The sequence below is a fragment of the Rhinopithecus roxellana genome, chromosome 3 (genome assembly GCF_007565055.1).
Source record: "Rhinopithecus roxellana isolate Shanxi Qingling chromosome 3, ASM756505v1, whole genome shotgun sequence".
Classification (NCBI taxonomy): Eukaryota; Metazoa; Chordata; class Mammalia; order Primates; family Cercopithecidae; genus Rhinopithecus; species Rhinopithecus roxellana.
In genome coordinates, this window is record NC_044551.1 from 96,348,813 (window position 1) to 96,374,861 (window position 26,049).

Below are 26,049 nucleotides of genomic sequence, written 5' to 3' on the forward strand. Positions count from 1 at the left end.
CAACCTCAACCAAGCAGAGAGTTCACCAAGACCAGGTGTATATCATGAATTCACTATCAGTCAGTAAACGATGCCGACAGCAGAACTCCTCAGATTCCTGCTTAAAAGCAGCCATGTTCACCTTGACAAGGGTCTGTATGCCAGAACTGTAGCAAAATGACTCAGGCTAATTCCAGGCCTCATCCAGTTCACTGTCAGCATGTGGACTAATGATTTTTATTTTTTTGGTATGGGTAGGGCACATGGGTAATGGTTCTGATTGGAAGTGGTGAGGTAATGTCAAAGGAAAAAGAACATTCGATTACAGAAATGTTATCTCCCCTCCTCTGCTCACGTTGTCAGCCAGAGAAGAAAGCTATAGAAGTTGCCACTAATTTATTCCCTAGATTAATTTATTGCCAACTGCTTGATGCCATTGGACATGCATTAACACCTCTTCCTGAGGTGCAAACTCTGGGCATCTGTATACTGTGCCAAGGGATTTCTAGTAATTAAATTGCAAGTAATAAATCACTGTGTCTGGGTAAAGGATTAGAATATATTGTATATAGTGTTTTATGGGATCATTTGTACTTTTTCAGGTGAAATGAAAGGTTTTGCTATTGTTTAAAAAAAATCTTGTATCCTCAGAGACCTGTGCTCTCCCTGACCACCCCCTCCCTTGGCTCTACGGCCTCACCGGAGAGAAGCTGACTTCTCAGCCCGTCCTGGCTCTTCTAGCGAGGACAGATGAGCAAAATCTTACTGTATTTGCCATGCTATTTGCATAGATTTATCAGATGGCGTGGACCTCCAGAGAACACAGTTGTTTCATTCTTAGCTTTTTATTTGTTTTTCCTTTCCTTTTTAAAATCAGTAGTTCTTGAAAACTTTTCACTGGAATCCAAAGTTTAAGTTGCAAGTGAAAATAAAAGGCGTTCACTCTGGCCACCTTTTCTCTACTTGTTCATTTGCTTCCAGCAGCTATTATGAGAAGGATCAATAGGAATAATACACTTGAAACAGTTCAACTGCTTCTTTGGCTGTTAAGGGTTTTTCCTGCTATTTTTCAGACTAAGAACCCTACAACTGAGACCCATTCTGGGAGGTCCTGATGAATTTCATCCTTCATTTAGCTAATTTAAACATAGCCCTAGTTGTTCCTGGGCATAAAACCTTTTTTCCTAAACTGTCTGTTGTGCTTTTAGAAGCGTCCTAGTGAGTATTAACTGAAGGTATTTCCACAAAATCATGAAGAACAGAGTAACTGTAGCCATCCTGGTTGCTTTCTAATCAGTGGGGACACTCTGACAAATAAGGCTTCCCTTTTCTTGTCTGTCTCTAGAAAACACATCAGAGTGCGCTGCAGGTGCAGCAGAAGGCAGAAGCCATGCTACAGGCCAACCACTACGATATGGACATGATCCGGGACTGCGCCGAGAAGGTGGCATCTCACTGGCAGCAGCTTATGCTCAAGATGGAAGATCGCCTCAAGCTCGTCAACGCCTCTGTAGCTTTCTACAAAACCTCAGAGCAGGTCGGGAGAGATTCCCTCTCTTGAACTCTCCACTGATACTTTATTTTGAGCTTAATATATTGGGACAACTTAATCATTGTTGACATGTCAGTCATTATTGAACCAATCAGTTGCAAGTCAAGCAGGGAAAGGGCATTCTGGAGTTAAAATTATTCCTGTATACCTTAGATGTCAAAGAAGAATCAGCTAGAAAGTAGCTGAGAAGACACCTCTCTTCTTGTCATTTAAACATATGACTTGAAGCACATCAGAGAGAGACAGGATATTTGCTTTGGTTTTGTTTTTGCTCTGAAAGGTCTGCCTGCATTTGACCCTGTAGTTGTTCTCCAGCCAGATAGAGCCCATGGCTCCTTCTTATGTGATCTTCCTGACAGCATCTTCATCCCCAGAGCCCGATTGAAAGGGCTTTCCAGAGATACCAGTCGGCAATGGCAGATGCCAAGTCTGAGCCTCGAACTTTTCCTGCTTACAGGTCTGCAGCGTCCTCGAGAGCCTGGAACAGGAGTACAAGAGAGAAGAAGACTGGTGTGGCGGGGCGGATAAGCTGGGCCCAAACTCCGAGACAGACCACGTGACACCGATGATCAGCAAGCACCTGGAGCAGAAGGAGGCGTTCCTGAAGGTAGGGGCAGCGCTGCGGGCAGTGCACCCATCAGAGGCTTCCTGCCTGAAGGTAGGGGCAGCGCTGCGGACAGTGCACCCAGCAGAGGCTTCCTGCCTGCCAGGTACGCATGGCACAGTCATCGCTTCCTAAGGGAGCATGCCCCACAGCTCTTGCCTGCTGTGGAATGTAACAAGGGCAGTATCGCATCGGTGAGAAGTCAGCTGAATAAAGAAAACCTTAACGTCTTTTTCATATGCGATTGCCCTGTCTTTCTAGTTTTCGCAGGGAAATAGCTGAAAATCTGTATGAATAAGGATTGGTTGGAAGTCACAATACCTAGTGATTCTGGAGACAGAGCGATTGATTGGTTGATTGATTTGGTGAAAAACAATACAAATATAGCTTAAAATAATCTTCCTTTGGAAACTCAGCCTCTACATTCCCTTCAGAGGGAACAAAGATTGCATCTCAGAAGATGTGTAAGCATGGCATGGAGGAGACACGGTGCAAACGCCACACGGCTTGGGGTGGCAGTCACTGATACCTACTCAGAAAATGCTTCCGACAAGAGAGGTGTGTCACATGCAGACCAGGCTGGGAGTTTTCTCTCTGAAAAGCTTTAAATGAGGAATTTTTCAAGACTGCTTTTTCTTTTTTTTGTTTTTAGTTCAGGAAAAGGGTCTCACTCTGTCACCCAGGCTGGAGTGCAGTGGTGCAATCACGGCTCTCTGAAGCCTTGAACTTCCTGGGCTTAAGCCGTCCTCCCACTTCAGCCTCCCTAGTAGTTGGGCCTACAGTGCTCTGTCATATTTTTATGTATGTCACATTTAGTCATACATGGTCACAGATGTGCTTTGGAAGAGTTAAATTTTTCAAAGTAATTGAAACATTGAGCAACATTTGGTGCTGAATGTTCCATGTTGCATACTTGGGCTCTTACAGAAATTCTGAGGCTCTGCTTGTTATCACCACCCAGATTCATTAAAAGTAGGGGTGGTGGTCACTTTTCCTCCTTACCTCCTCATTGCTTCAGCGTTCTCACCTCTCTGACCACTTTCCTTTTACACTTAATACTTTTTGTGTTTTTTTCTGAAGTCCATCATCTGACGGACAGAGTTATTGTTCAGTCTGTGAGGATAAATTGTAACTCTTTGGAAATTATATCTGGTAATTTGTGCTCCTACCACAGTGGTTTTCTTTTTAAGCAAGCTCCCGGGGTGAGAAAACTGTCACAGTTTCCACAGTCAGTCATTATAACTATGTCAACACCTTTTTAAAGCCCCTACCCCCAACATGTCCCTGCTGCTTAAGTTTACTAAATGCTGATCACTATTAGGATTTCCAGGTGGAATCATTAGAATTCTCCCCTCTTTGTCCAGGATCCATTTAGTATGAAAGAAAAATGAATACCACTTAGTTCATATAATTAAGATAGCTATTTAGGTAAAATCACGAAACAAAAATATAGGCAGTCCTCAAGTTACAGTGGTTTGACTTGTGATTTTTTGACTTGTTGGTGCCAGTGCGCTGTGCATTCAGTAGAACCTGCACGTGAAATGCTAAACAACCATTGATTTTCACTTTCAGTGCAGCATTCAATAAATTACATGAGATAGTCAACATGGGATTATAAAATAGGTTTTGTTTTAGATGGTTTTGCCCAGCTGCAGCCCAGGGTAACTATAGGCTTAAACCGAGCACATTTAAGGTAACTAGGCTAAGTAAAACTGGGATGTTAAGTAGATTAGGTGCAATCAGTTCATTTTTGACTTGCAATATTTTTAACTTAACAATGGGTTTATCAGGGTAAGTTAAGGAGCATCTGTAATCACAAGCCTTTTTGGATTCCCTTGTTCAACTTGGATTTTGTGGTGTTTGTGTACAGGATATTTAAGTACCTTTTTATTGTGGAAATTTGAAGATACATACACAAGTAGAGAGAATGGATTCTCCCCCTATTTTACTCACCCATCTTCACTGATTACCAATATATGGGCCTATATCCACCTTCAGTGGATTATTTAAAATTCTAGATTTATCATTTTATTTGTGAATTTAAACAGTAAATTCTCCCTTTCAGAAATACAAATAAAATACCATTATCTTATCTTAAAAATTAATAGTAATTCTTTAATATTATCTAAAATCCAGCATTGTAAAAAAATTTTTTTCTGATTGTTCTGTAAATGTCTTTTTTTTTTTTTTGAGACAGAGTCTTCCTTTGTCACCCAAGCTGGAGTGCACTGGTGTGATCATAGTTCACTACAGCCTTAGGCTCCTGGGCTTAAGCGATCGTCCCAGCTCCGCCCCCAAGGAGCCAGACTACAGGCACTTGCCACCACACCTGGCTAATTTTTGTATTTTTTTAGAGTGACAGGGTCTTCTTATGTTGCCCAGGCTAGTCTCAAACTCCTGGGCTCAAGTGATTCTCCCACCTTGGCCTCCCAAAGTGTTGGTATTACAGGCATGAGCCCGCACACCTGGCCTACAAATATCTTTTTATACATGGTTTTAATTAAGATGCAAACAGGGTCCACATATGGATTTGGTTGGGTATGTCTTTGGAATCACTTTTAATCTAAACAATACTCCCTCCTTTCATTACTATTTATTAATTGAAGAAATAGGTTCCTCAGATTGTGGCATTTCCCCCATTCCAGATTGGTAATTACATCCTGTGGAGTCATTTAACACCATCCACAATTTCTAGATTTTTGTTAGGTTGTGAGCCTTGATCAGAGCTGGTTTGAAAGGTGGTGGGGGTGGAGTGGCAGGGCGGGGGTGAGAGAGAGTGAGAGAGCACGAGCGAGCTTGGAAAACTTTGCCAGTGGTGCTTGTGCTTCCTATGGGGTTGCTCAGGAGACACATCATGTCTAGTTCTCTGTCTCTGTTATTTGGTAAGAAGATTGATCAGTAGTTCAAGTATGGTGAGTGCAATTCACCCCTCTGTACTTCCCTTCCACCTTTCAGCTAATGGGGTTAGTACCCAGTGGTGGTAACTGGTTTTTAGGAATTGCAAAATGGTGATACTCTAATTCTGTCATTTCCTTTGGCCTCGATTATCTAGAATTAATCCCTCTCAGCTATTTGGTTATTCTAAAATAGAGTTTGTCCAGAAAAGGCAGAGTAAATGCTTGCTTGATCCTTTTTATTTGCCATTTTCAGGATAATGAATTGTTGCTATAGTAACTTCTACATATGACTTTTTTTTAGTATCATCATGGATTTAAATATATTTGGTGTGTTTCAAAGCAGTCTCTGTCATTTATCTTTTAACATGCCGCTTGTCCTATCCATAGGAGCCCTTTCAAGGCAGGTTGCTTAGCTGTCCTTAGCCATCACCTTCGTAGTCCTCAGCATCTTCCTTGTTGTTTGGTTTTGACAGTGTATTAGTCCATTCTCATGCTGCTATGAAGAAATACCTGAGAATGGGTAATTTATAAAAGAAAGAGGTTTAGTTGACTCACAATTCCACAGGACAGGGGAAGCCTCAGAAAACTTAACTGTCACTGCAGAAGGGGAAGCAAACACGTCCTTCTTCACATGGTGCAGGAAGGAGAAGAATGAGAGAAGTACAGGGCGAAGCAGGGAAAAGTCCCTCACAAAACCATCACATCTTGTGAGAGCTCACTCGCTGCGCGAGAACAGCATGGGGGACCACCCCGTGATTCAGTCACCTCCCACGAGGTTTCTCCCCTAATGTGTAGATTACAATTTGGATTACAATTCAAGATGACATTTGGGTGGGAACACAGAGCCAGACCATATCAGACAACTTGAAATTTCACACGGATCAGTAGAAACTCATGATGTGTTTTTCTCTTAATTGAAAAAAAGATATAGCCTCGCTCCGTCTACTGAAAAGGTCTGGAAACAGTGACCAACCCAAAAGCCCTGATCATTCCAGATGACTAGACTGTGGGCTCTAAATACCGTTTACCACTAGAAGGAGATAGAGCTCCTTGAAGAAAAGATTAATTCCAGACCCAAGACAGGAAATGTGCAAGATGTTTCCAATTCAAATATAATTAAAGGGTTTTTTCCTTCTTTGATTTTATATTTGTATTCTTTTATATAAAACGCTTATTTTAAAATACATGAATGAAACTGGTTTGGTTTATCTGGCTGCATAAACATAAACACATACTGTCAGTTACCACAATGACATCACATAACAAAGCTCCAACCAGGGTTGGCAAACTATGAACTGAGAGCTAAGTTGGGCCACTTCGACATAGTTTACCTGTCACCTGTGGCTTCTTTCATTGGTTGTTGGTTTGAGTAGTTGTGATGGAGAAACAGACTGTATGACCACCCCCAAAACTGAAAGTGTTTACTGTCTAGCCCTATATAGAAATCCAGGCACAGCCCAGCGGAGTTCTGCAGCTCAAGGTCTCAGGCCGTGATCCAGGGGCAGGCCAGGTGTGCAAACCTCTCCAGGCTGGGCAGAGACAGGGCTTCCCTTCCTCTGTGACCATAAAGCAGGGGCTGCCCTCTGTTTCCTGCCCCATGGGCCTCTCTATAGGGCAGAATGTAGCAGCAGGTGTCATCAGAGCGCTTCAGGAAAGAGAGATTTTTTTAAATTGAATTAGGTTTTATCCTATGCATTTTCTAAATCAGAAAGTGGCCATATAAATGTTGTAGGTAAAGACATACATTAGAGCCCAGTGATGTGTACTCCAAATACACGTTTGTAGAAGTCAAATTAGCAACACATTGCTCTCCATTGTTTTTTAGGCTTGCACCCTTGCTCGGAGGAATGCAGATGTCTTCCTGAAATACCTGCATAGGAACAGTGTGAACATGCCAGGAATGGTGACGCACATCAAAGCTCCTGAACAGCAAGTGAAAAGTGAGTAGAGCTGGGAATCCCCAGGGGCGGCCCAGTGCATGCCTGGCAAGAGACGGAAGGAGCCTGCACAATGTGTTCTGAACTCTCAACCTCAGTTTCATTTTAAATGTCCGTTTCATGTTAATGAAGTCCTTACTAATGATCTTAGTTTAATAATGAAAGATTAAACAAATGTATAGGCTGATATTATATTGAATAGGTTGATAATTTATTGAATAAATTGAAGAATATAAACAGGGAGAAAATGCAAAATCAGGATGCTATTTACTGCCATTGGCTATTTTGTTAAAGTAAGTGAAAAATAAATAGGGGGAAAGGAAAAACCAGAGTTACCTATAAGCAAAGTATTTTTAAAAGCTCAAATTGAGAAAATACATCCCAATTTTATCACTATAAAGTATTATCAATTTGTATACCTAAGGCATAGTTAATAAAAACAAATTGAAAAATAATAATATGTAGGTTATGTCATTTGAGTATAAAAACCTATGAAACCATGTTTGTGTGTGTGTCTGTGTGTGTGTGTGTAAGTGCTTAGAAAAAGGTCTGGGAAAATGTATACTAAATTGTAATAGGATTGATGTGGAAGGAAAATGGATAAAGAAACTAAGGCACAGAGCAAGTAACTTTGACCAGGGCTACACAGCCTAAGTTGAGTTTTATAGGAAAAAAATTGTGATAATCAGTTAGCAAATGATTCATCTCGCACTTTTCAAAACAATATGATAGACAAAAACTTTCTACATTACATTCTACTGTCTACTCATCTGATTCATCTATTAGTTGTCACAAAATAATTTTGTTACACTCCTATATAATTCTCTAAGTTCTATCAGTAAAACATTTTTACTGATGGAGTTTTTCTTCTGGAAAAATGTGCAACTCACAAAAGCAACCGTTTTTCTGCATGAGGAGGCCTTCTGGGCCAGCAAGTTGTTTGCACTGATAATTGGTTTGCTTGGTTCCTTTCCTGTAAAAATACTGCCCCTCATCCATCTCCCAATATTGCTTTTATTTGCTGGCTGTGGCCTGTCTTTTCTGATTGAAGATATTGTGGCCCTTTCTCGGTTGCACTAGTTTGACACACGTTTGTGTGTGAGAGGGAGACTATGGTTCATTTATTTCCTCATTAGATCTTCATTATGCCTTTGCTGTTGTATATCCTAATGTTGGATGCTGTGAAGAATTAAAACGGAAGTGTTCTGTTTCCCTCAGAGCCTACTTGGGGGTGAAAGGTTTATTTATGCTTGAGTCAGTGCACTAAGTTCCTGTAAGAGTAATGGTGGCAGAAAAGACAGTATAACCCCAAGGCACAGGCAAGAACAAATCTCAGACCACGTGGTCAGAAGACCCCCCCCCCCCCCCCCGCCACCGCCCCAACCAGGAGCTTGAGGAAGCACCATATCCAAGAGGGCACTTAGCACTGTTTGCTGCTCACTTGCCCAAAATTAGTACTGGCTCAGGCAGAGACCAGAAATGAGAGACTAGAAAAAATGGTTTGGCTCATATTCATTTTCATGTGTGATATTTTCATGTAAGTGACAGCTTAATTTTTTTAGCAGACTTCAGATTTCAAACTTTTAATTTATTTCACTAAACTAGTTTACCTCTTCAGTGGAGTAAAAATAACAGCATGACCACTGGTCCCTGGGGGATAGTTGGCAGTGTCTAAAGGCATTTTTTATTGTCATCAAAAATGATGACACCGTATTGTCACCTTAAGAATATGGTGGTATTTAGGGTGATAATGGTAGACATGGAGAAAAGTCAGTAAATTTGGGGTTTATTTTGGAGGTAATATTGAGAGAGTCTGTTGTTAGGCTGGATGTAAATGCTGCTCTTCTGTTCTTATTTATCACAAAGTGCAGCCTGCTAGGAGCTCAGTATTTGTGGATAACTTCCTATATTAATGGTTTTCCAATATAATAAAGTTGCCAGGAACCCTTTATTTGATTTGCAGTTTCACTCTCGGGAATATTTTTAAGGTTTTTGTTTGTTTCATAAACTTATAGAGCAAAACAGACTTAGTGTCAAAAATTCAAAAAGTGTACAAATGTATATGTTACCTAATTGCTTAGCTACTGGTAACCATTGTCAAGACTTTTGTGCAAGCTGTCTGTGCATATAAATGTAAGTATGTAGAGAAATATAAACATGTATATTTCACTCACCCATCCCACTTTTTAATTTGTTACAAAAATGAGACTATATTACCTTGCAACTTGCATCTTTCACTTAGTAATATATCTTAGTCATCTTTCTGTGTCAGAATTTAAAGACCTGCTGTTCTTTTTAATACCCAGTATAGCGTTTCTGAAGTTGATTTGACCTGTCCCTCAATTGATGGGTCCTACATTGCTGCCCATTTTCCACTGTTCTAACCAGCGCTTCAGTGTTCAAACATCTTTGTCCAAACAGTTTTGAATACTTGGGTGAGCACTGTTCATGTGAAAGATAAATTCCCAGTTCAAAGGGATGCATGCACATTTTCAGTGTCATTCCCTGGGGTCATCATACTCAGTTTTTCTTCTTCCATAATAGACTATTGTGATTACCTGTTCCCTTACTCTTTCCAACACTGGATCTTATTCATCTGCCAGGAAAGCAGTGAAAGATGGTCTCATTGTTTGAGGTTAAATGTGTTCCTGTATATTTAGTGACTGTATTTTTTAAATTGTGAACTTCATATTTATAGGCTTTGCTCATTCTTCTTCTAAAGAATTGTTCATTATTTTTCTGTTGACTATTCTGTGTCATATGTTCCCAGTTCTTAAAAAGTTTTTGTCTGTGCACTAGTTTTTGGTGGTTCTTGTTTGGTTATGACATTTTAAATGTTTGTGTAATGAGTTTTTTTTTCCTTTATAACTTCATGCTTCTCTGCTTCCCCACTTCATGTCCTTTCCTCTCCTAAGGGGTTATGGTTTTTTGTTTCTTTTTATTTGAGATGGAGCCTTGCCCTGTCACCTAGGCTGGAGTGCAATGATGCGATCGCGGCTCACTGCAACCTCTGCCTCCCAGGTTCAAGTGATTCTCCTGCCTCCGCCTCCCAAGTAGCTGGGACTACAGGCGCCCACCACCACACCCTGCTAATTTTTGTATTTTTAGTAGAGACAGTTTCACCATGTTGGCCAGGCTGGTCTTGAACTCCTGACCTCAAGTGATCCACCCACCCACCTCAGCCTCCCAAAGTACTGGGATTACATGTGTGAGCCACCGTGCCCGGCCTGGTTTTTTTGTTTTTGTTTTTGTTTTTTAAATCCACCCTTGTTGATTATTACTCCACCACTTTGATACAACCTTTAATCTGTATAAACCTCCGTATACACAAGGTTTTAACAGTCTTGAAAAAAATGCTGATTTTTTTTCAGCCATTGTCGAATTGCGTATTATCAACTTGTGCATTATGCCGAATGCATATTACAAAATACACGTATCCCACGAATCCATCCAGCCGGAGGTATTACAGACTGACCTCAAATATTCAGTGGTCTTTTTATCATAAGATGCTCAATGGAGGTGAGAGTGAGAAGAGGTCTGGTCGACATGCTCACTGAGACAGGAAAGCAGCGCGATTCTTTATTTATCGTGCTGTCTTGGCATGGCATTTGCCTAAAAGTCTCAATAAAAGTGAATGGAATTTTGCGGCTGTTTTAATTGATTGCAAGCACCAACATACATCATTTTATTTTTTCTCTCAGATATCTTGAATGAGCTCTTTCAGCGGGAGAACAGGGTATTGCATTATTGGACCATGAGGAAAAGACGGCTGGACCAGTGTCAGCAGTACGTGGTCTTTGAGAGGAGTGCCAAGCAGGTCAGTGCACACCTGGTGCCCAGCCTCCCCGCAAACCCCTGTGCTTACACCAGCCTCCACAGAGAGGCCAAGCTTGACATTTCTGCCCTCTTGAAAACCACTTTCTAATGATAAACAGTATTGCCTTCTAGTTATGTTTGTTATGAAAAGAAAACCCCACAGCCTGGTGAAAGCATGTCACTCAGTGATTTTTGACCCCCCAACACGTGTGCTTTCCCCTGCTGTCTTTACCTCATCTCTAAGACAGCAAAGTACAAGTCATAATGATGGGGATTGTTTGAAAACTATTACGGAATCTTGGTTCTGTACTGAGGTAAATACAATGGATTTTTTAATATTGATGTATTTATATTTTCAAGACAAAGTTTTTATTTTTCCAATTAATCAAGCTAAAATTAAGTAAGAAGTGTGACAGAATTTCTTTCCTTTTTTCTTTTTCTTTTTTTTTTTTTTTTCTTTTTGAGACAGAGTTTTGCTCTTGTCGCCCAGACTGGAGTGCGGTGGCATGGTCTCAGCTCACTGCAACCTCCGTCTCCCAGGTTCAAGCGATTCTCCTGCCTCAGCCTCCCAAGTAGCTGTGATTACAGGCGCCCGCCACCATGCCTGGGTAATTTTTGTGTTTTTAGTGGAGATGAGGTTTCACCATGTTGGCCAGGCTGGTCTCAAACTCCTGACCTCAGGTGATCTGCCAGCCTCGGCCTCCTGAAGTGCTGGGATTACAGGCGTGAGCCACCGCACCTGGCCCAGAATTTCTAATAATTTAGTATAGTCAAAAAATGTTGATGTATATCAAGGGGGCTCATTTGGAGCATCCCCTTCTTAGGTCATTTTAGGATGAAGTGCTTCTGCCTGTATCATCAGTCATGGAAGATCATTTTATTGTAAAATCTGACCCCATCTTAAGCATTAAGATGCCTGTCACTTCTGTTTTGCCTTAATGGTAGCTTAAGAATCTGTAAAGTTTCATCCAGAATTTGGGGGTCTGGAGGGAAGCACAGGAGAGAAGGTGATTCCCCCAGCACCTGCGTGTGGCCTGGCCCTGGTCTGGGTGCCTTAAAGTCACCTGGGGCAATTCTGTGATGTCAGTCGGTGTTGACCCACATTCTGACCATGATGCGGACCCATCTTCTGAATCCAGCTTGCAACCTAATACGCACCTGTTCCAGAGCAGGCATTGGATACATGCTTTTTGGCTGAAGAAAAGTTAACTTTCTTAGCAGAGGTTTCAGACTTAAGGAACAGGTTTTGTTCCATTTAGGAAAATGTAAGTCTCGAAGGATGCAGCCCATGCTCAGAACGGCTCAGTTCCCAGAGTTGGATGAACTGGGTTCCTAGGCCAGGGATCTGACGCCCTGCCCTGCCTCGGCCCTTCTCTCCTCCCAGCGACATTGCAGGTGTAGTCAGCATGTTCCTGACAGTCAGGTGCATGGAGTCGCATTTGGAAAATTATACTCTCTTAACATTTTATTAGACAGTTTAACCATATTTAAGATCATTGGAGGCCTGGTTGGATTTCTAATTAGAGATGGTTTCAGGTTCTTTTCTCACATAACTATATTATCTCTCCATTGAAAGACAAGGAATCCCTCAGCTACAGAGAAGCAAAATTGTTCATAATTCTGTTGTCAGAGAAAGATAATGGAATGTATTGTTGCATTTTCCTAAAGTCCACTTATTCACCGAAAATAAAATCCTGAAGTGCGTGCTGTTGCAGGTGGTGTCCCGTCTGCCTTCCAGCCGTTCCGCTTCTGTTCACTGTCACAGTGTGCAGCGGATACCCAGTGCTTCCACAGACCAGCCTCCAGGGCTCTCGCTGATCTTGCCGTGGCGCAGGCCCCTCCCGCCTGCTGGCTGCCCGCCTCAGGCCTTGCTGCTCTCCTTCCTATCTCCCAGTCTGGCCATTGCCTTTCTTGGCGCTCGTTTATGACTTGTTCTTGTCTTTCTTTCCTCTTCTTTCTGTGTGCTGTCTCCCAGCCCAGGACTCCATTTCTGGTCTCTGGATTCATAAATCCCACTTCCTTGACATCACTCCACAGTGACTTTACTAGAAGCAGAACTGCAATCGCGGTTCCCTGTCCCCATGTCCCTCTTATCTTGTTGTTAGAAACCACTAGGTGTGGTGTTCTCGCTTCCCTCTTCCCTGCGCCCTGCCTCCTCCTCCTCTCCTTGCTTCTGCACCAGGTCCAGGAGGCGCAGACCTCTGGGTTTCTCAGCCTCTTCCCTGCGCCCTGCCTCCTCCTCCTCCTCTCCTCGCTCCTGCACCAGGTCCAGGAGGCGTAGACCTCTGGGTTTCTCAGCCCCGTCACACTTCCCACTGCTGCCCTGGCCATGTCCCCTTGCCTATCTGCTCCAGGGCGCTCCCCAGGGCAGCTGCATCCCCTCTCTCTCCACTCTAGTCCCTTCCTGAAAAAGGCTCATAGTAGTGGTTTCTTTCATTGAGCTTTTATTGTGCCTTTAGGTTCGTGGGTACAAGAAACTCAAACGTGTGTGTGTGGGAGTGTAAATTAGTTCATTGTGGAAGACAGTGTGGCGATTCCTCAAGGATCTAGAACCAGAAATACCATTTGACCCAGCAATCCCATTACTGGGTATATACCCAAAGAATTATAAATCATGCTGCTATAAAGACTCATGTACACGTATGTTTATTGCAACACTATTCACAATAGCAAAGACTTGGAACCAACCCAAATGCCCATCAACAATAGATGGGATAAAGAAAATGTGGCACATATACACTATGGAATTCTAAGAAACTCAAACTTTTTATTGTTGCCACATAAGCGACACCATTATAACCATCTAGAATGTGCTTTTTAAAAATTTTGTAATTGTGATCAGACTTCAGAGAGGGACTGCTGCTCGATGCTGCCAGCCTTGGTTTGTGATTTGACCTTTCAACGAGGTGCTGTGGCCTTTGGGCCTCTCTCGGGAATGTTTAGCCCTCTGACTCCATTCATTCCTTCCCATTCCAGGCTTTGGAATGGATCCATGACAATGGCGAGTTCTACCTTTCCACGCACACCTCCACAGGCTCCAGTATACAGCACACCCAGGAGCTCCTGAAAGAGCACGAGGAGTTCCAGATCACTGCAAAGGTGGGTTCAGAGTGGACTTCGTGTAGTAGCCTCTAGGTCGAAAGCGAGTCTTTCTCAAAAATATCATAAAGAAATACCTCATGAGATTGGAGAAAAGGGATGACCCAGTGGGCTGTTCCACATTAACTGGGGGATGCTTCCTCCTGCCGTTCACATGTGTCCCTCTGTGTCCTCCACCTCCTCCCTTCATCTGTGTCCTCTGTCCCTCTGATGTCTGTGAATACTGCCGTCTGTCTCCTTTTATTCCTTGTTTTTCTCATTATTCCCTTCTACACTTTTCCCCTCCTGTTTTCTTCTCTAAGGTGTTTTCCAAGGACTTCCTATTTTTGTGAAACACTGTTTGTTGTCCCCAAGTTGACCTTTATGTATTCTCGGGGTGTTTTCTCTCCTACACCTGGGGGTGTTTCACCATCTTTAGATGGTGAAAACTGTTACAGTCATGTTGCTCACACTCAGTCCAGCTTGAAGTTACCTCTGTTTTATGGTTGGCAGAGTCTGTGTCATTGCCTCTGTTAGTGCTTGTTCAGAGGTGTCTAAAACTTGAGACATTTTCATTTTTCTCCTGAAAATAAAAGTAAAATTATGAAATCGAATTATCTTTATGGCATATATGTGAGTAAATACAGCTTTTTGAGGAAAAATACAAGAATCCGCATACTGACCTGAACGTTGTCCCAATTAAGGCTTCTACCTGCAAAGGCTGAGTCCTTCCAAGAGCTCACAACACTTTTGAGGCTCTTTTGGAGTCACCATTGCAACCGGTGGGGTTTTTGTTTTTCAAAGTCTGAGTATACATCCTTTGTGGTATTTTCTGAAGTGGCCTCTATCGTTGATGACAGATTCGAGTTTTTGGGAAAAGCTGCCAATTATTTCAAATGTATAAGAGTGGGAAATAAATAATAAGCAGGATAATATTTTTGGTTAAAAAGAAGTGTTTCTATAAAGTAGCAAAATTGGTTATCTCCTGTAGCCCCTGCCCTGGCTTTGAAAACATAACAGGAATTTTTCAGTCATGTAGAGAGAGGATGGCTACTTTGTATTGTTTATTTGTCCATGTTTATGCTTTCTGTTACTATTGCTGACTCCTCCGGCTCTTCTTTGCCACCCTCTGCTCCTGGTCCCCAAAGCTCTCCTTTCCCTTGGCGCTGAGGTGCTGGGCTCTCTCCTTTTCCACGGCTCCTATCCTGGAGGCTCACACAGGCAAGCAGGGCTGCAGAGAGACCAGGCATGGGGGGCGCAGCAGGAAGACCCAGCCCAGGGTTGGGGTGTGGTGAGCACTGGGGGAGGGCAAGGGGCAGGACCATGGGACAATAACTGCCCCCAGAGGTACAGTGAGCACTGAGGAGGGCCGACCCACCCTCCTCTGCGGGTAAGGATCGTGGCTTTTCCTCCTCCACATACACACCTGGCTGGACAGTTTTCACTTTTTGTTAATATTTAGATATTAAATAATAGTTATGCACATTATATGATCTGTATTTTGGGGTATATGTGTGTGTGTTAGTAATGGAATCTTACTCTGTTACCCAGGCTGGAATGCAGTGGCACCATAATGGCTCAGTGCATCCTCAAACTTCTGAGCTCAAGCGATCCTCTTCAAACTCCTGAGCTCAAGGAAGGCTGAGGTGGGAGGATCGCTTGAGGCCAGGAGTTTGAGACCAGCTTGGGCAAGATGACAAGATCCTGTCTCCACAAAAAGAATTTTTTTTAATTAGTTGGGCATGGTAGTGTGTGTGCCTGAAGTCCCAAGCTATGTTTGCTTATTTGAATATCATTTGATTATAAAGGTATTAAGAAAATGCCTAACATCACATACCACACTCAAAGCTAGATTTAAGATTTGCCATCTTTCACCACTACTCTACTCTGCAGGCCATTGTGTACGGCCAGACAGTCTGCTCACTGCCCAGCTCCAGGGGCCATGCATGGGGGATGTGATGTGCACGTGACTGTCTGGAATTGAGTAACATGGTGGCCTGTTCCACTAATAAAGTGTATATGAAAGAATTTTTCCATTCCCGAATATTCCTTTTCCTCAAGTTTGGTATGTGGTTATTGAAAGATTGAGCAAGGATAGGCTTATTTTTTATTCTTGTATTTTATAAGAAATATCTAAAATTGTGAGTGATGCATGACCTTTCTGATCCCCAAATATGTAGAACTGTTTCTTTTGTTGGGTTTATTGAATTGGTTATACTAGGAGGAACTGGTAGATTTTGAAAAGAACACCACTCACCTTTCCTTTTCTTAGCAATCTTTTTCTTTGGTTTCTGACTGCCTTTCTCTTAATCAGAAAACACCTGCTTTGGTGTTTGGAGATGTCCTTTGATTTTTCATCATAAGCTGAGGCTCCCTCACTTGCCTTCTGTCACCCGATCTTAGAATCTTCTAAGAAACCATTTTGCCTTTACTGTATAGAGAATTCCTAGCTCTGAAAGGAAAGTCTTTCAGCACACTTGTTACGATGTTATAACATTTTTAGTGTTGATGGAAATCAACCTGGAGGGCTAAACAAGAGTCTTCCATCAGTGGCTCACCGAGACTCGACTCAGTCCCTTCACAACTGTCCGTGCAGTCATTTCTCCACAGGTCTTGCAGGCACCACTTGCATCCAGATTGTGGGTGTTTATTTAAGAGAGATTTCTGTCCTCACTCCAAACCTAGTGACGTAGGCTCTCTTGGAGTGAGGCCTGAGGATGAGCATTTGAACAGCTCACCACGGGATTTTTGCACACACTGAGGTCCGGAAACCATTGCCTTACTGAACTGTTCAGGTTGCCACAGCCTTTCTCCCATAGGGCTTCCTGTGGTCCTAATCACCAGCGTCCCCAATGCCAAATGCCTTACTTCGTTAGAAAGTGTCTAACACCATTGAATTTCTGTCTAACAACATGATGAGCAAAGCTCTCTTGAGCTTGTGGACTTAAGACTTCAGTTTGCTTTTATTTTTCTCCAGTTCCTCAATTATGCCTACAGATGAAGTTGTTCAGTTAAAATGTTTATGTGCTTTTTAAGCACTGTAACAATCTCTAGAGATAACAAATAGAATAAGAGTGAAAATCCTTATAATATCTCACTTTAAAAGATGTAAGAATTTTTTTTGATAATGTTTTCCAAGGCAAATGGCTTTGGAAAAAAAATTAAGTTGGATTTATATCTCACCTTAGTACCGAGATAAATACCAGAAGAAGATTTAAATATCAGCAGTCGTACCTAATAGCACCAGAAGAAATAACAGGATTTTTTTATATCCTCGTATGGAGAAATTTGTCTAAATGACACAATATCCAAACCTATGAAAGAAAAGGTTAATAAATTCACCTACACAAAAAAATGTAAAGCTTTCCACAGGGCAGTCCACCGTAAGGAACATCTAAAGATAAAAATCAAATAGAGAAAATACATAGGCAGCTCATATCACAAAGGACTGATTTCCCAGTAGGAAAGAACTTTTACAAATCAATAAGGAGAAAAAAAGACCAAGAAAATGGACAAAAGATACTAAACATGTGTCATAGGAAGGGAATAAATGGCTTTCACCATGAAATCATCAACTTTACTTAATATCAGAAAAGCGTACATCAAAACCACACTGAGTTCATTTCACCCAGCGGATTAGCAGAGATCAAAAAGGTGGACCCCATGCTGCGCGGACGAGGCTGCATTGTTGGGGAAATGGAGCAGGGCAGCCCCTCAGAGGCCTCTGGCGGCGTCTTCCTGCCCGCTCGCACTGCACTTGCTGTCTGCCCCAGCAGTTCCAGGTCTTACAATGTGTGTTACGGCAGCAGCACTCAGGCACGTGTCTAACCACCGGTCATGCAACTGTTTGATTTCTTGCATTGTTGCTGTGGTAGACGGAATTTGGAAACAACACGGAGACCTATTGGCGGAGAGACATTAACTTACGTCCATCCATACAGTTCACATCCATATAGTGAAATATTACCCAGCTCTTAACACAGGCGAGGACTTTAGTTCTGATCAGGAAAGACAACTAGGATTTGTTCAGTAGAAAATACTAATACAGAGCACTGTTTGTTGTATGCAAGAATATGTGTAAAAATGAGAGAGAAAAATACTTACGTACATTTGTTCACTTGCTTGTACATGCACGTAAAATGTCTCTGAAGTGATAGCAAGAAGCTGGTAATTGGAACTAGTGACAGTGGAAGGTGGAGTGGGAAGAGTTTTTACTTTCCTTTTTAACTTTGAAATTTTGAATCCTGTAAATGTATTTTAAAAATACCAATGCAAGTAAAAATATACTGAGATATTTTTAAAGTTCTTAGGTTAGCAGATTTACAGTACTTAGTTTTTGTCACACCATTCAGTTGCTCAACAATTCTTGTTTGATTTTGGCAAGCTGCATTGTCTTTTTATCTTCATTTCTGTGTCCCCATCACTGAAAACACTCAATAGCTTTCTTCACCCCTTAAAGATAGACCTACAGGTGGTTTACAGTGTCCTCCACAGGTGGCCCTTGTGGCAATGTAAGGGATGTTAGTAAGCGAAACAAGCAAACATTTCTGGGCTGTGAAGGTGACGTTCTCACAGGAGAAAGACAGACGATGATTGTAAAAACCACTTGCACCCCCTGTCAGAAGGCCATGCATGTATGAGAGGCAGCAGAGCAGAAGAATAGGCAGGGAGGCAAGCTGCAGTTTAAGGGGGTCCAGGGAGGGCCCACTAAAAGAGTGGCATTTATTTGAGTAGAGACATGAAGGAGCCATAGGGATATCTGGGGAAGTGGCTCTCCAGGCAGAAGCACCAGTGCAGAGGCCCCAAGGAGGGTGCTGGCCTGGAAGGGTGAGTTGGTGAGTTGGTGAGCCACAGCTGGGGAATGGGGGTGCTGTTGGGTGGCTGGGGGCTGGCTGGGGTGTTGGGGTTATTTGTGTAGAGTCTGGAGGATCTTGACGGGTGACTTCGCAGGTTACCCAGTGACTTATGGCTTGGAACTTTGATTTTACAAGCTAGGATCATTTATCTGGGTTTTGAACTCTGACCTTCTTTCTTTTGGGGATTTTTAAAGTCAATTTCCTGAATATGTGTTAAAAAGATTTTCTAGTTAAAGCTTAATGGAGAATAGCAGGTTCCGTAGAAGAAGAGTAACTCACTTATTTGAAAACACTATAACAAAGGAAGCTTAATAGTAATAACCATGGAAATGAATGTGAGGAGAGAGATCTGTCGGACCAGTTGAGTGAGGTTGCCAAATGGTATATATAACTTGGTTTATGGTTGTCTGTGTATCTCTGTGAAAAATAATAAATTATGCTTAACTTAATGAAAGATCTTTTCTGTATACATATAAAATAAAATAATTTTAGAGAGAGCTCTCAAACAGGGAAACAAAATTTACAGTACCTCTATATAGATAATTTCCTGACTAGTGAATTTTCCTCCACATTTTCTAAGAGTTAAAAAAGCAATCAACGTGATACAGAGGAGCTTCATGAGGAATTTTGTTGAGTGCCTGCTCTGGGGACAGCCTTGGCCACACATGCTCCAGGAAAACCACAAAGTCGAATGGCTGCTTGTCCTGAAAGAGCCGTGGGTCCAGTTGGGCACAAAGAGTAAACGTGCACAGAGCAAGGAGTGTCTTTGCTCAGCAGCTTTGAGGAGAGTAGCAGCATGGTGAAGACTGCGTTCTTCACATACATTCCTTCACACGTTCATTCTACGTGTTTTTACTGAGCACCTCCTAGATGAAGACATTGCTGACAAAATAGTCTAAGTTTCTTCTTTGAGGTCATAAAAATGCCATTCATTGTGGAAGTGCTGAGGATAGGTAGCTGGTCAAGGATCCGGGAGGTGGAGTGGGTGGATTTGGGGCTTCGGTCTCAGTTTCTACCACCAGGCAGTTTTCCTGTTCAGAGCTGGGAGTTGGAGGCAAGTCGCCACTGTGTTTCAGGTTTCTGGCAGTCGAGTTCATTTGCCTCACAATACTTTCCCGTTGTTTTTTGCAGCAAACCAAAGAGAGAGTGAAGCTATTGATACAGCTGGCAGATGGCTTTTGTGAAAAAGGGCATGCCCATGCGGCAGAGATAAAGAAATGTGTCACTGCGGTGGATAAGCGGTACAGGGACTTCTCTCTGCGGATGGAGAAGTACAGGACCTCTTTGGAAAAAGCCCTGGGGATTTCTTCAGATTCCAACAAATCGGTAAATGGCCTTGTGCAACCTGAACAAATCATGGTCTTCTTCCTAATGCCCTCTTTGCTGATTTGATTAACTGAGTTCATTGGCTCTCTTATTCCACAGAGTAAAAGTCTCCAGCTAGATATCATTCCAGCCAGTATCCCTGGCTCAGAGGTGAAACTTCGAGATGCTGCTCATGAACTTAATGAAGAGAAACGGAAATCTGCCCGCAGGAAAGAGTAAGCCAGTCTTTCAGAATCTACCAGGATTCATTGAAAAAGTGAAGAGAATGTCGTTTGGACGGACATGCTTCTCTATGTGCTTTGAAGTCACATGGCACCCAGGCTTTTTGCTCTGAGTGGACTTAGTTGTGTCAGCATAGACTTCACTGGGTTCACTGTCCTCTTATCACCTAGTTCAGAAACAGCATCTAGTTTTTAATCCCTGTGCCTGTGTTTCATGTGGAGTTGACAAATTGTCATTAATAGATAGTGATACTAAGGAGAGGAAATTAATAGGTTTTATCACCCCTAAAACAAATGTAGGTGTTTAAAAGTTGCCAGTTAGTAAACCCTATATAAATAAATAAGAGTGCTCTAACCCAGTGGTTCTTAATTGGCAGTTTCGTCCCCCAGGGACACTTGGCAATGTGAGGGGACACTTTGGTTGTCACAGTGGGGAGGGCCAGGGAGTGCTGTTGGCCTCTAGTGGGAAGCTGCTGAGCACTCTCCAGTGCAGAGGACAGCCCCACAGCAGAGTTACCTGGCCCCAGATGTCCACAGTGCCAGGTGGAGAAACCCTGATCTATCAGTACCTCAATAAAATGTTTGCAGAAATCTTGTTTTCCCCTTTGAATTAGCGGCTGGATACTGTTGTTCTATTTGTGATTTACCTCTCCCAAATGATCACTCTAAGACTGATACTTTTAGACCCTCTCTGTTATTTCATAAATCCATAAAAGTAGATAGTGAAGTAAACTGCACCCTAACTGGACTCCTCACTGTCTTTCTCTCTTTAAGGTTCATAATGGCTGAGCTCATTCAAACTGAAAAGGCTTATGTAAGAGACCTCCGGGAATGTATGGATGTAAGTAAGTTTTTTGTTGTTTTTGTTTTTGTTTTTGCTTGTTTATTTAGATTGAGCATAAGCTTGCTATTTTATTCTTACTTGTTGGTAGTCCTTAGAATAATCACAATTTTTTTGGTCATTTTTTTAAATATAAAGTATGCTTAAGCAGCCAGTTTCATGTTTCTGCACTTCTGTAGTGTTCTAGGTTTGTTTTTCACTCATTACAGAGATGATACAGCATTAATCCTCTCATTCTGTTTATCACATGATGGCCTGGCTGACAGTCTCTTTGTATAGAATTTTACAGCAGCTTCAGAGAAATGTGCCTACTAATTATGACTGGCAACTAATACTCAGTGGTATCAGGAATATTGGTTGTACTTGTGGAGTAGGTTAATTCCAAAATTTAACGCTGGGAATAATTTTAGAGTTGAAAAGTATAGGAACTCTTTTCAAGTATTAACAGCAACTGAGGGCCTTTTTTAGAAGGGTTTTTTATGTTTTGTAAAAGGGTCCAGTCCTCAGTTATACTTTCATTTGCACATTAACTCTGTGTATTTACAGATGTCAGAAATAGCTGTTTCTTGAAAATGTGGTGTTTATTTTTGTCTAACCCCTGTTTCCCTCTCGGCCAGACCTACCTGTGGGAAATGACCAGTGGTGTGGAAGAGATTCCACCAGGCATTGTAAACAAAGAACTCATCATCTTCGGAAACATGCAGGAAATCTACGAATTTCATAATAAGTGAGTGGCTTTTTCTTTGGGAGCAGTTACTTTTGAAATCCACGTGCTATGCTGAAGTTTCGTCGCAAGGAATGAAACGTTCCCGTTGAATTGGGCAGATGTCAGTGATTTTGTTGCCATTCAAATGAAGCCTATCAGTCTTTCTCCAAAAAGACTGACATTCTAGAAACTCTTTTAATACAGACTCAACTTTATGTTTGTACTTATCTTCTACAGAAATAAGATCAGGAAAACTATGAAAATATTTTTATAGGAAGCTTAATTTCTCTGAAGCTGAGCCGTCAGGTGCCCTGTGAGTTACTTCTGAGGGTTGAGAGACAGTGGAGCCCCCTTGGGACTGCTGGCCTATGGTGTTTGGTCTCTTATAGTAAAAGATAGGAGGAACTGAAGAAGCAACAGAAGTGTATTCTGACCAAAATAAAATGCACTTTCCATTGGCCACAGGAGGGACATGATTCTCTTTTAATGTTTTTGAAGCAGCAGCGGCAGAAGCTCCTTTAGGTGGCCTGTGGTGAGATGATGCAGGGGTCAGCAAGGGTGCAGTCCCCTCACTCCCCAGCAGAAGGCAGAAAAGACAAAATGGGTTTTCAGCCAAATATTTACATCTCTAAAGTATATCCTCAGTGAACACACTAGCAGTTTCCCAGAAATACATTTGTTAGAAAGTGTTTGAAGGCTAAACTGGCTAGCTGTTTGAAAGTCACAATGACTTACACTAGTTAAGAGCTACATGTTTTGTTAATTCTTTAGGGGTCACAGATTTCTCAATTTCTGGCATATCTCACTAGTAAAATGTTTTAAAGCGCCTTCATAATATGATACCATTTTTATTCTTTGCAGCATATTCCTAAAGGAGCTGGAAAAATATGAACAGTTGCCAGAAGATGTTGGACATTGTTTTGTTACTTGGGTAATGAAACCTCAACCATTTGTTCTCTCCCAGCTATTAGGTGACATTGAGGGAAGTTAGGAGGGATGGTCTTCATTTCCTTTAAGTCACCATCTTCTGCTTATATTCATGCTTGCAGAGAAATAGACTTTACCTCAAAGAATTGCATCCTTCAACTAATTGTTTTTGTGGAGTGAGTTTTTTTATTGGCCCTGGCGATGGTTTGAAATAGAATATTTAGTATGCCAGGCCTCCACTTGACCCTGGGGATTTGCTGATAGGTGAGTTCCCAGTCCTTCCGGGGGATCGTCCAGTCTAGAGGGGAAGCAGACAGGTAAACGTGTAGTCATGCTGTCCAAAGCCCACAGCCAGGTCTGCACGTGCCGCTGTGGAAAGAGAGGACAGGTGCTCAGCCCGACGTTCTGGGGTTGGGGAGGCTGCTGCAGCTGCATGCCATCAGAACGATGTGGTTCTTATTTCAGTAGCTTTCTTTTTTTTTTTTTTTTTTTTTTTTTTTTTTTTTTTTTTTTTTTTTTGAGGCGGAGTCTCGCTCTGTCGCTGGGACTGGAGTGCAGTGGCCAGATCTCAGCTCACTGCAAGCTCCGCCTCCCGGGTTTACGCCATTCTCCTGCCTCAGCCTCCCGAGTAGCTGGGACTACAGGCGCCCGCCACCTCGCCCGGCTAGTTTTTGTATTTTTAGTAGAGACGGGGTTTCACCGTGTTAGCCAGGATGGTCTCGATCTCCTGACCTCGTGATCCGCCCGTCTCGGCCTCCCAAAGTGCTGGGATTACAGGCTTGAGCCACCGCGCCCGGCCTTATTTCAGTAGCTTTCTTTTTAAAATAGGGTCTCTTCAACTTGAGGCTTAAATTTCCATTATCCATACAGCTTCTTTTCTATATGAAAGTTTGTCATGCGTTGATTTGTTATGGTTTAAATGAGATCTTTTTTTTTTTTTTTTTTTTTTGGTTTATAGGCTGACAAGTTTCAGATGTATGTCACATATTGCAAAAATAAGCCTGATTCTACTCAGCTGATATTGGAACATGCAGGGTCCTATTTTGACGTAAGTAATAGATTCCTAAAGAGACTGTAATTTTCCAAGTTGTGTACATAAAATGCAGCGTTACTCAATAACTTTCACCTAATTGATAGTACAATATTTTCATTTTTATCTCTCGTTTATATTGGGCTATTCTTCTATTGTCTTCTGTTTTTTAAAGATCCTACACAAATCCTGGAAGCCTTATATCTGTAAGAAACTTAGATTGTAATATATACATGATATATACATGTATGTTTGTGTGTGTGTGTATGTTATTATTTATACTCAATCGTTTATAATGTCATTACTGTTTATATTCAGTACATTTTTTCACATGTAATATTGTACACGGAAGGCATAAACTATTAAGCTTCTTTTCCCCCTCAGTAAAACAAAAACAAATGTGGATCTTTTTATTTTTCCTATTTTAATTTCATGATGTTATGAATTTTCAAAGTCAACCTACCAGTAAAGTTTTACAAATAATGCCATAACAACTAGGATAATTAGAAGGTTAACTAATTGTGTTCTCATTGGAGTAAACGTAGATACAGGCCATCTGTGTTTTGAAAGCTATTCAGCGGATTATTCAGCACAAAAGGGATGGAGCTTTAGAACATGATACACAGAGTGCTTTCTGGGTTTCCAGAACTTGGTCAAATATGTGCCAGTACATTTTGATTGAAGGATAAGGTGCTATTGAATAGTGTGCATAGTTTGGTGCATAAGGTTATGAGGATGTTGAACTTGTTTTCTGTCTTTACACTTGTGTATGTACAGATGGGATCATCAGCTCTTATCTGAAAGTCTGGGGATGTAGAATAAACTTTTCAGTTTCTGTCTTTGAGATGAAGCCCTACCTGTAGATGACCCTATTTTAATTGTCATTCTCTTGACCGTTACATTACACGTTACACATCACTGCCTTTTTAAATAGGAAGGCTTCTCCCAGGCCAAAGTGGCCTTTTCTTTTTAATATTTCACATGATTCTAGGTCTTTGCCATCAGACAAAATTCAGCACCTGTATATGGAGTTACAAGTATTTTAGTATTAAGTATTTCACTTAAACAGTGAGAGCACATAGCACATTTGGTGTTTAGAATCAAAGCCGTTTTAGAAACCCTTATGCCCCAGCAAAAGAAACTATCATCAGAGTGAACAGGCAACCTACAGAATGGGAGAAAAGTTTTGCAGTCTAGCCATCTGACAATGGGCTAATATCCAGAATCTATGATTAACTGAAACAAATTTACAAGAAAAAAAAAAGTGGGCAAAGGATATGAACAGACACTTCTCAAAAGAAGACATTTATGTAGCCAACAAACGTATGAAAAACTCATCATCAATAGTCATTAAAGAAATGCAAATCAACCACAATGAGATACCATCTCCCACACCAGTTAGAATGGCGATCATTAAAAAGTCAGGAAACAACAGATGCTGGCGAGACTGGAGAAATAGGAACACTTTTACACTGTTGGTGGGAATGTAAATTAGTTCAACTATTGTGGAAGACAGTGTGGCGATTCCTCAAGGATCTAGAACCAGAAATGCCACTTGATAAAACAGCAGTCCCATTACTGGATATATACCCAAAGGATTATAAATCATTTTATTATAAAAACACGTGCTCACGCATGTTTATTGCAGCACTGTTCACAATAGCAAAGACTTGGAACAACCCCAAATGCCCATCAGTGATAGACTGGATAAAGAAAATGTGGCCATATACACCATGGAATACTATGCAGCCATAAAAAAAGGATGGGTTCAGGCCAGGGGCGGTGGCTCATGCCTGTAATCCCAGCACTTTGGGAGGCCGAGATGGGTGGATCATGAGGTCAGATAAAGACCATCCTGGCTATTATGGTAAAACCCCATCTCTACTAAAAATACAAAAAAATTAGCCAGGCCGTGGTGGCGGGCACCTGTAGTTCCAGCTGCTGGGGAGGCTGAGGCAGGAGAATGGCGAGAACCCGGGAGGCGGAGCTTGCAGTGAGTGGAGATCACGCCACCGCACTCCAGCCTGGGCAACAGAACAAGACTCCGTCTCAAAAAAAAAAAAAAAAAAAAAAAAAAAGGATAGGTTCATGTCCTTTCCAGGGACATGGATGAAGCTGGAAACCATCATTCTCAGCAAACTAACTCTAGAACAGAAAACTAAAACAGAACACTGCGTGTTCTCACTTATAAGTGGGAGTTTAATAATAAGAGCACATGGACACAGGGAGGGGAACATCACACACTGGGGCCTGTCAGGGGGTGGGAGTCCAGGAGAGGG

At 41.9% G+C, this 26,049-nt stretch overlaps 1 protein-coding gene across 5 annotated transcripts in view; it reads left to right on the top strand.

Annotated features, from left to right (window-relative positions):
* TRIO (trio Rho guanine nucleotide exchange factor) overlaps window positions 1-26,049 on the top strand; it is a 367,782-nt gene that overhangs the window by 227,168 nt on the left and 114,565 nt on the right. For all 5 annotated transcript variants that reach the window (XR_004056304.1, XM_030926983.1, XM_030926984.1 and 2 more), the window contains exons 17-27: window positions 1,325-1,516; window positions 1,989-2,138; window positions 6,858-6,972; window positions 10,671-10,786; window positions 13,762-13,884; window positions 19,851-20,045; window positions 20,145-20,260; window positions 21,041-21,107; window positions 21,725-21,834; window positions 22,675-22,744; window positions 23,699-23,788. Coding sequence is in view for 4 of the 5 variants with exons in the window: in XM_030926983.1 (XP_030782843.1) it covers window positions 1,325-1,516; window positions 1,989-2,138; window positions 6,858-6,972; window positions 10,671-10,786; window positions 13,762-13,884; window positions 19,851-20,045; window positions 20,145-20,260; window positions 21,041-21,107; window positions 21,725-21,834; window positions 22,675-22,744; window positions 23,699-23,788 (1,344 nt within the window). In the remaining variant the exon portion in view is untranslated. The remainder of the gene's footprint in view (window positions 1-1,324; window positions 1,517-1,988; window positions 2,139-6,857; window positions 6,973-10,670; window positions 10,787-13,761; window positions 13,885-19,850; window positions 20,046-20,144; window positions 20,261-21,040; window positions 21,108-21,724; window positions 21,835-22,674; window positions 22,745-23,698; window positions 23,789-26,049) is intronic.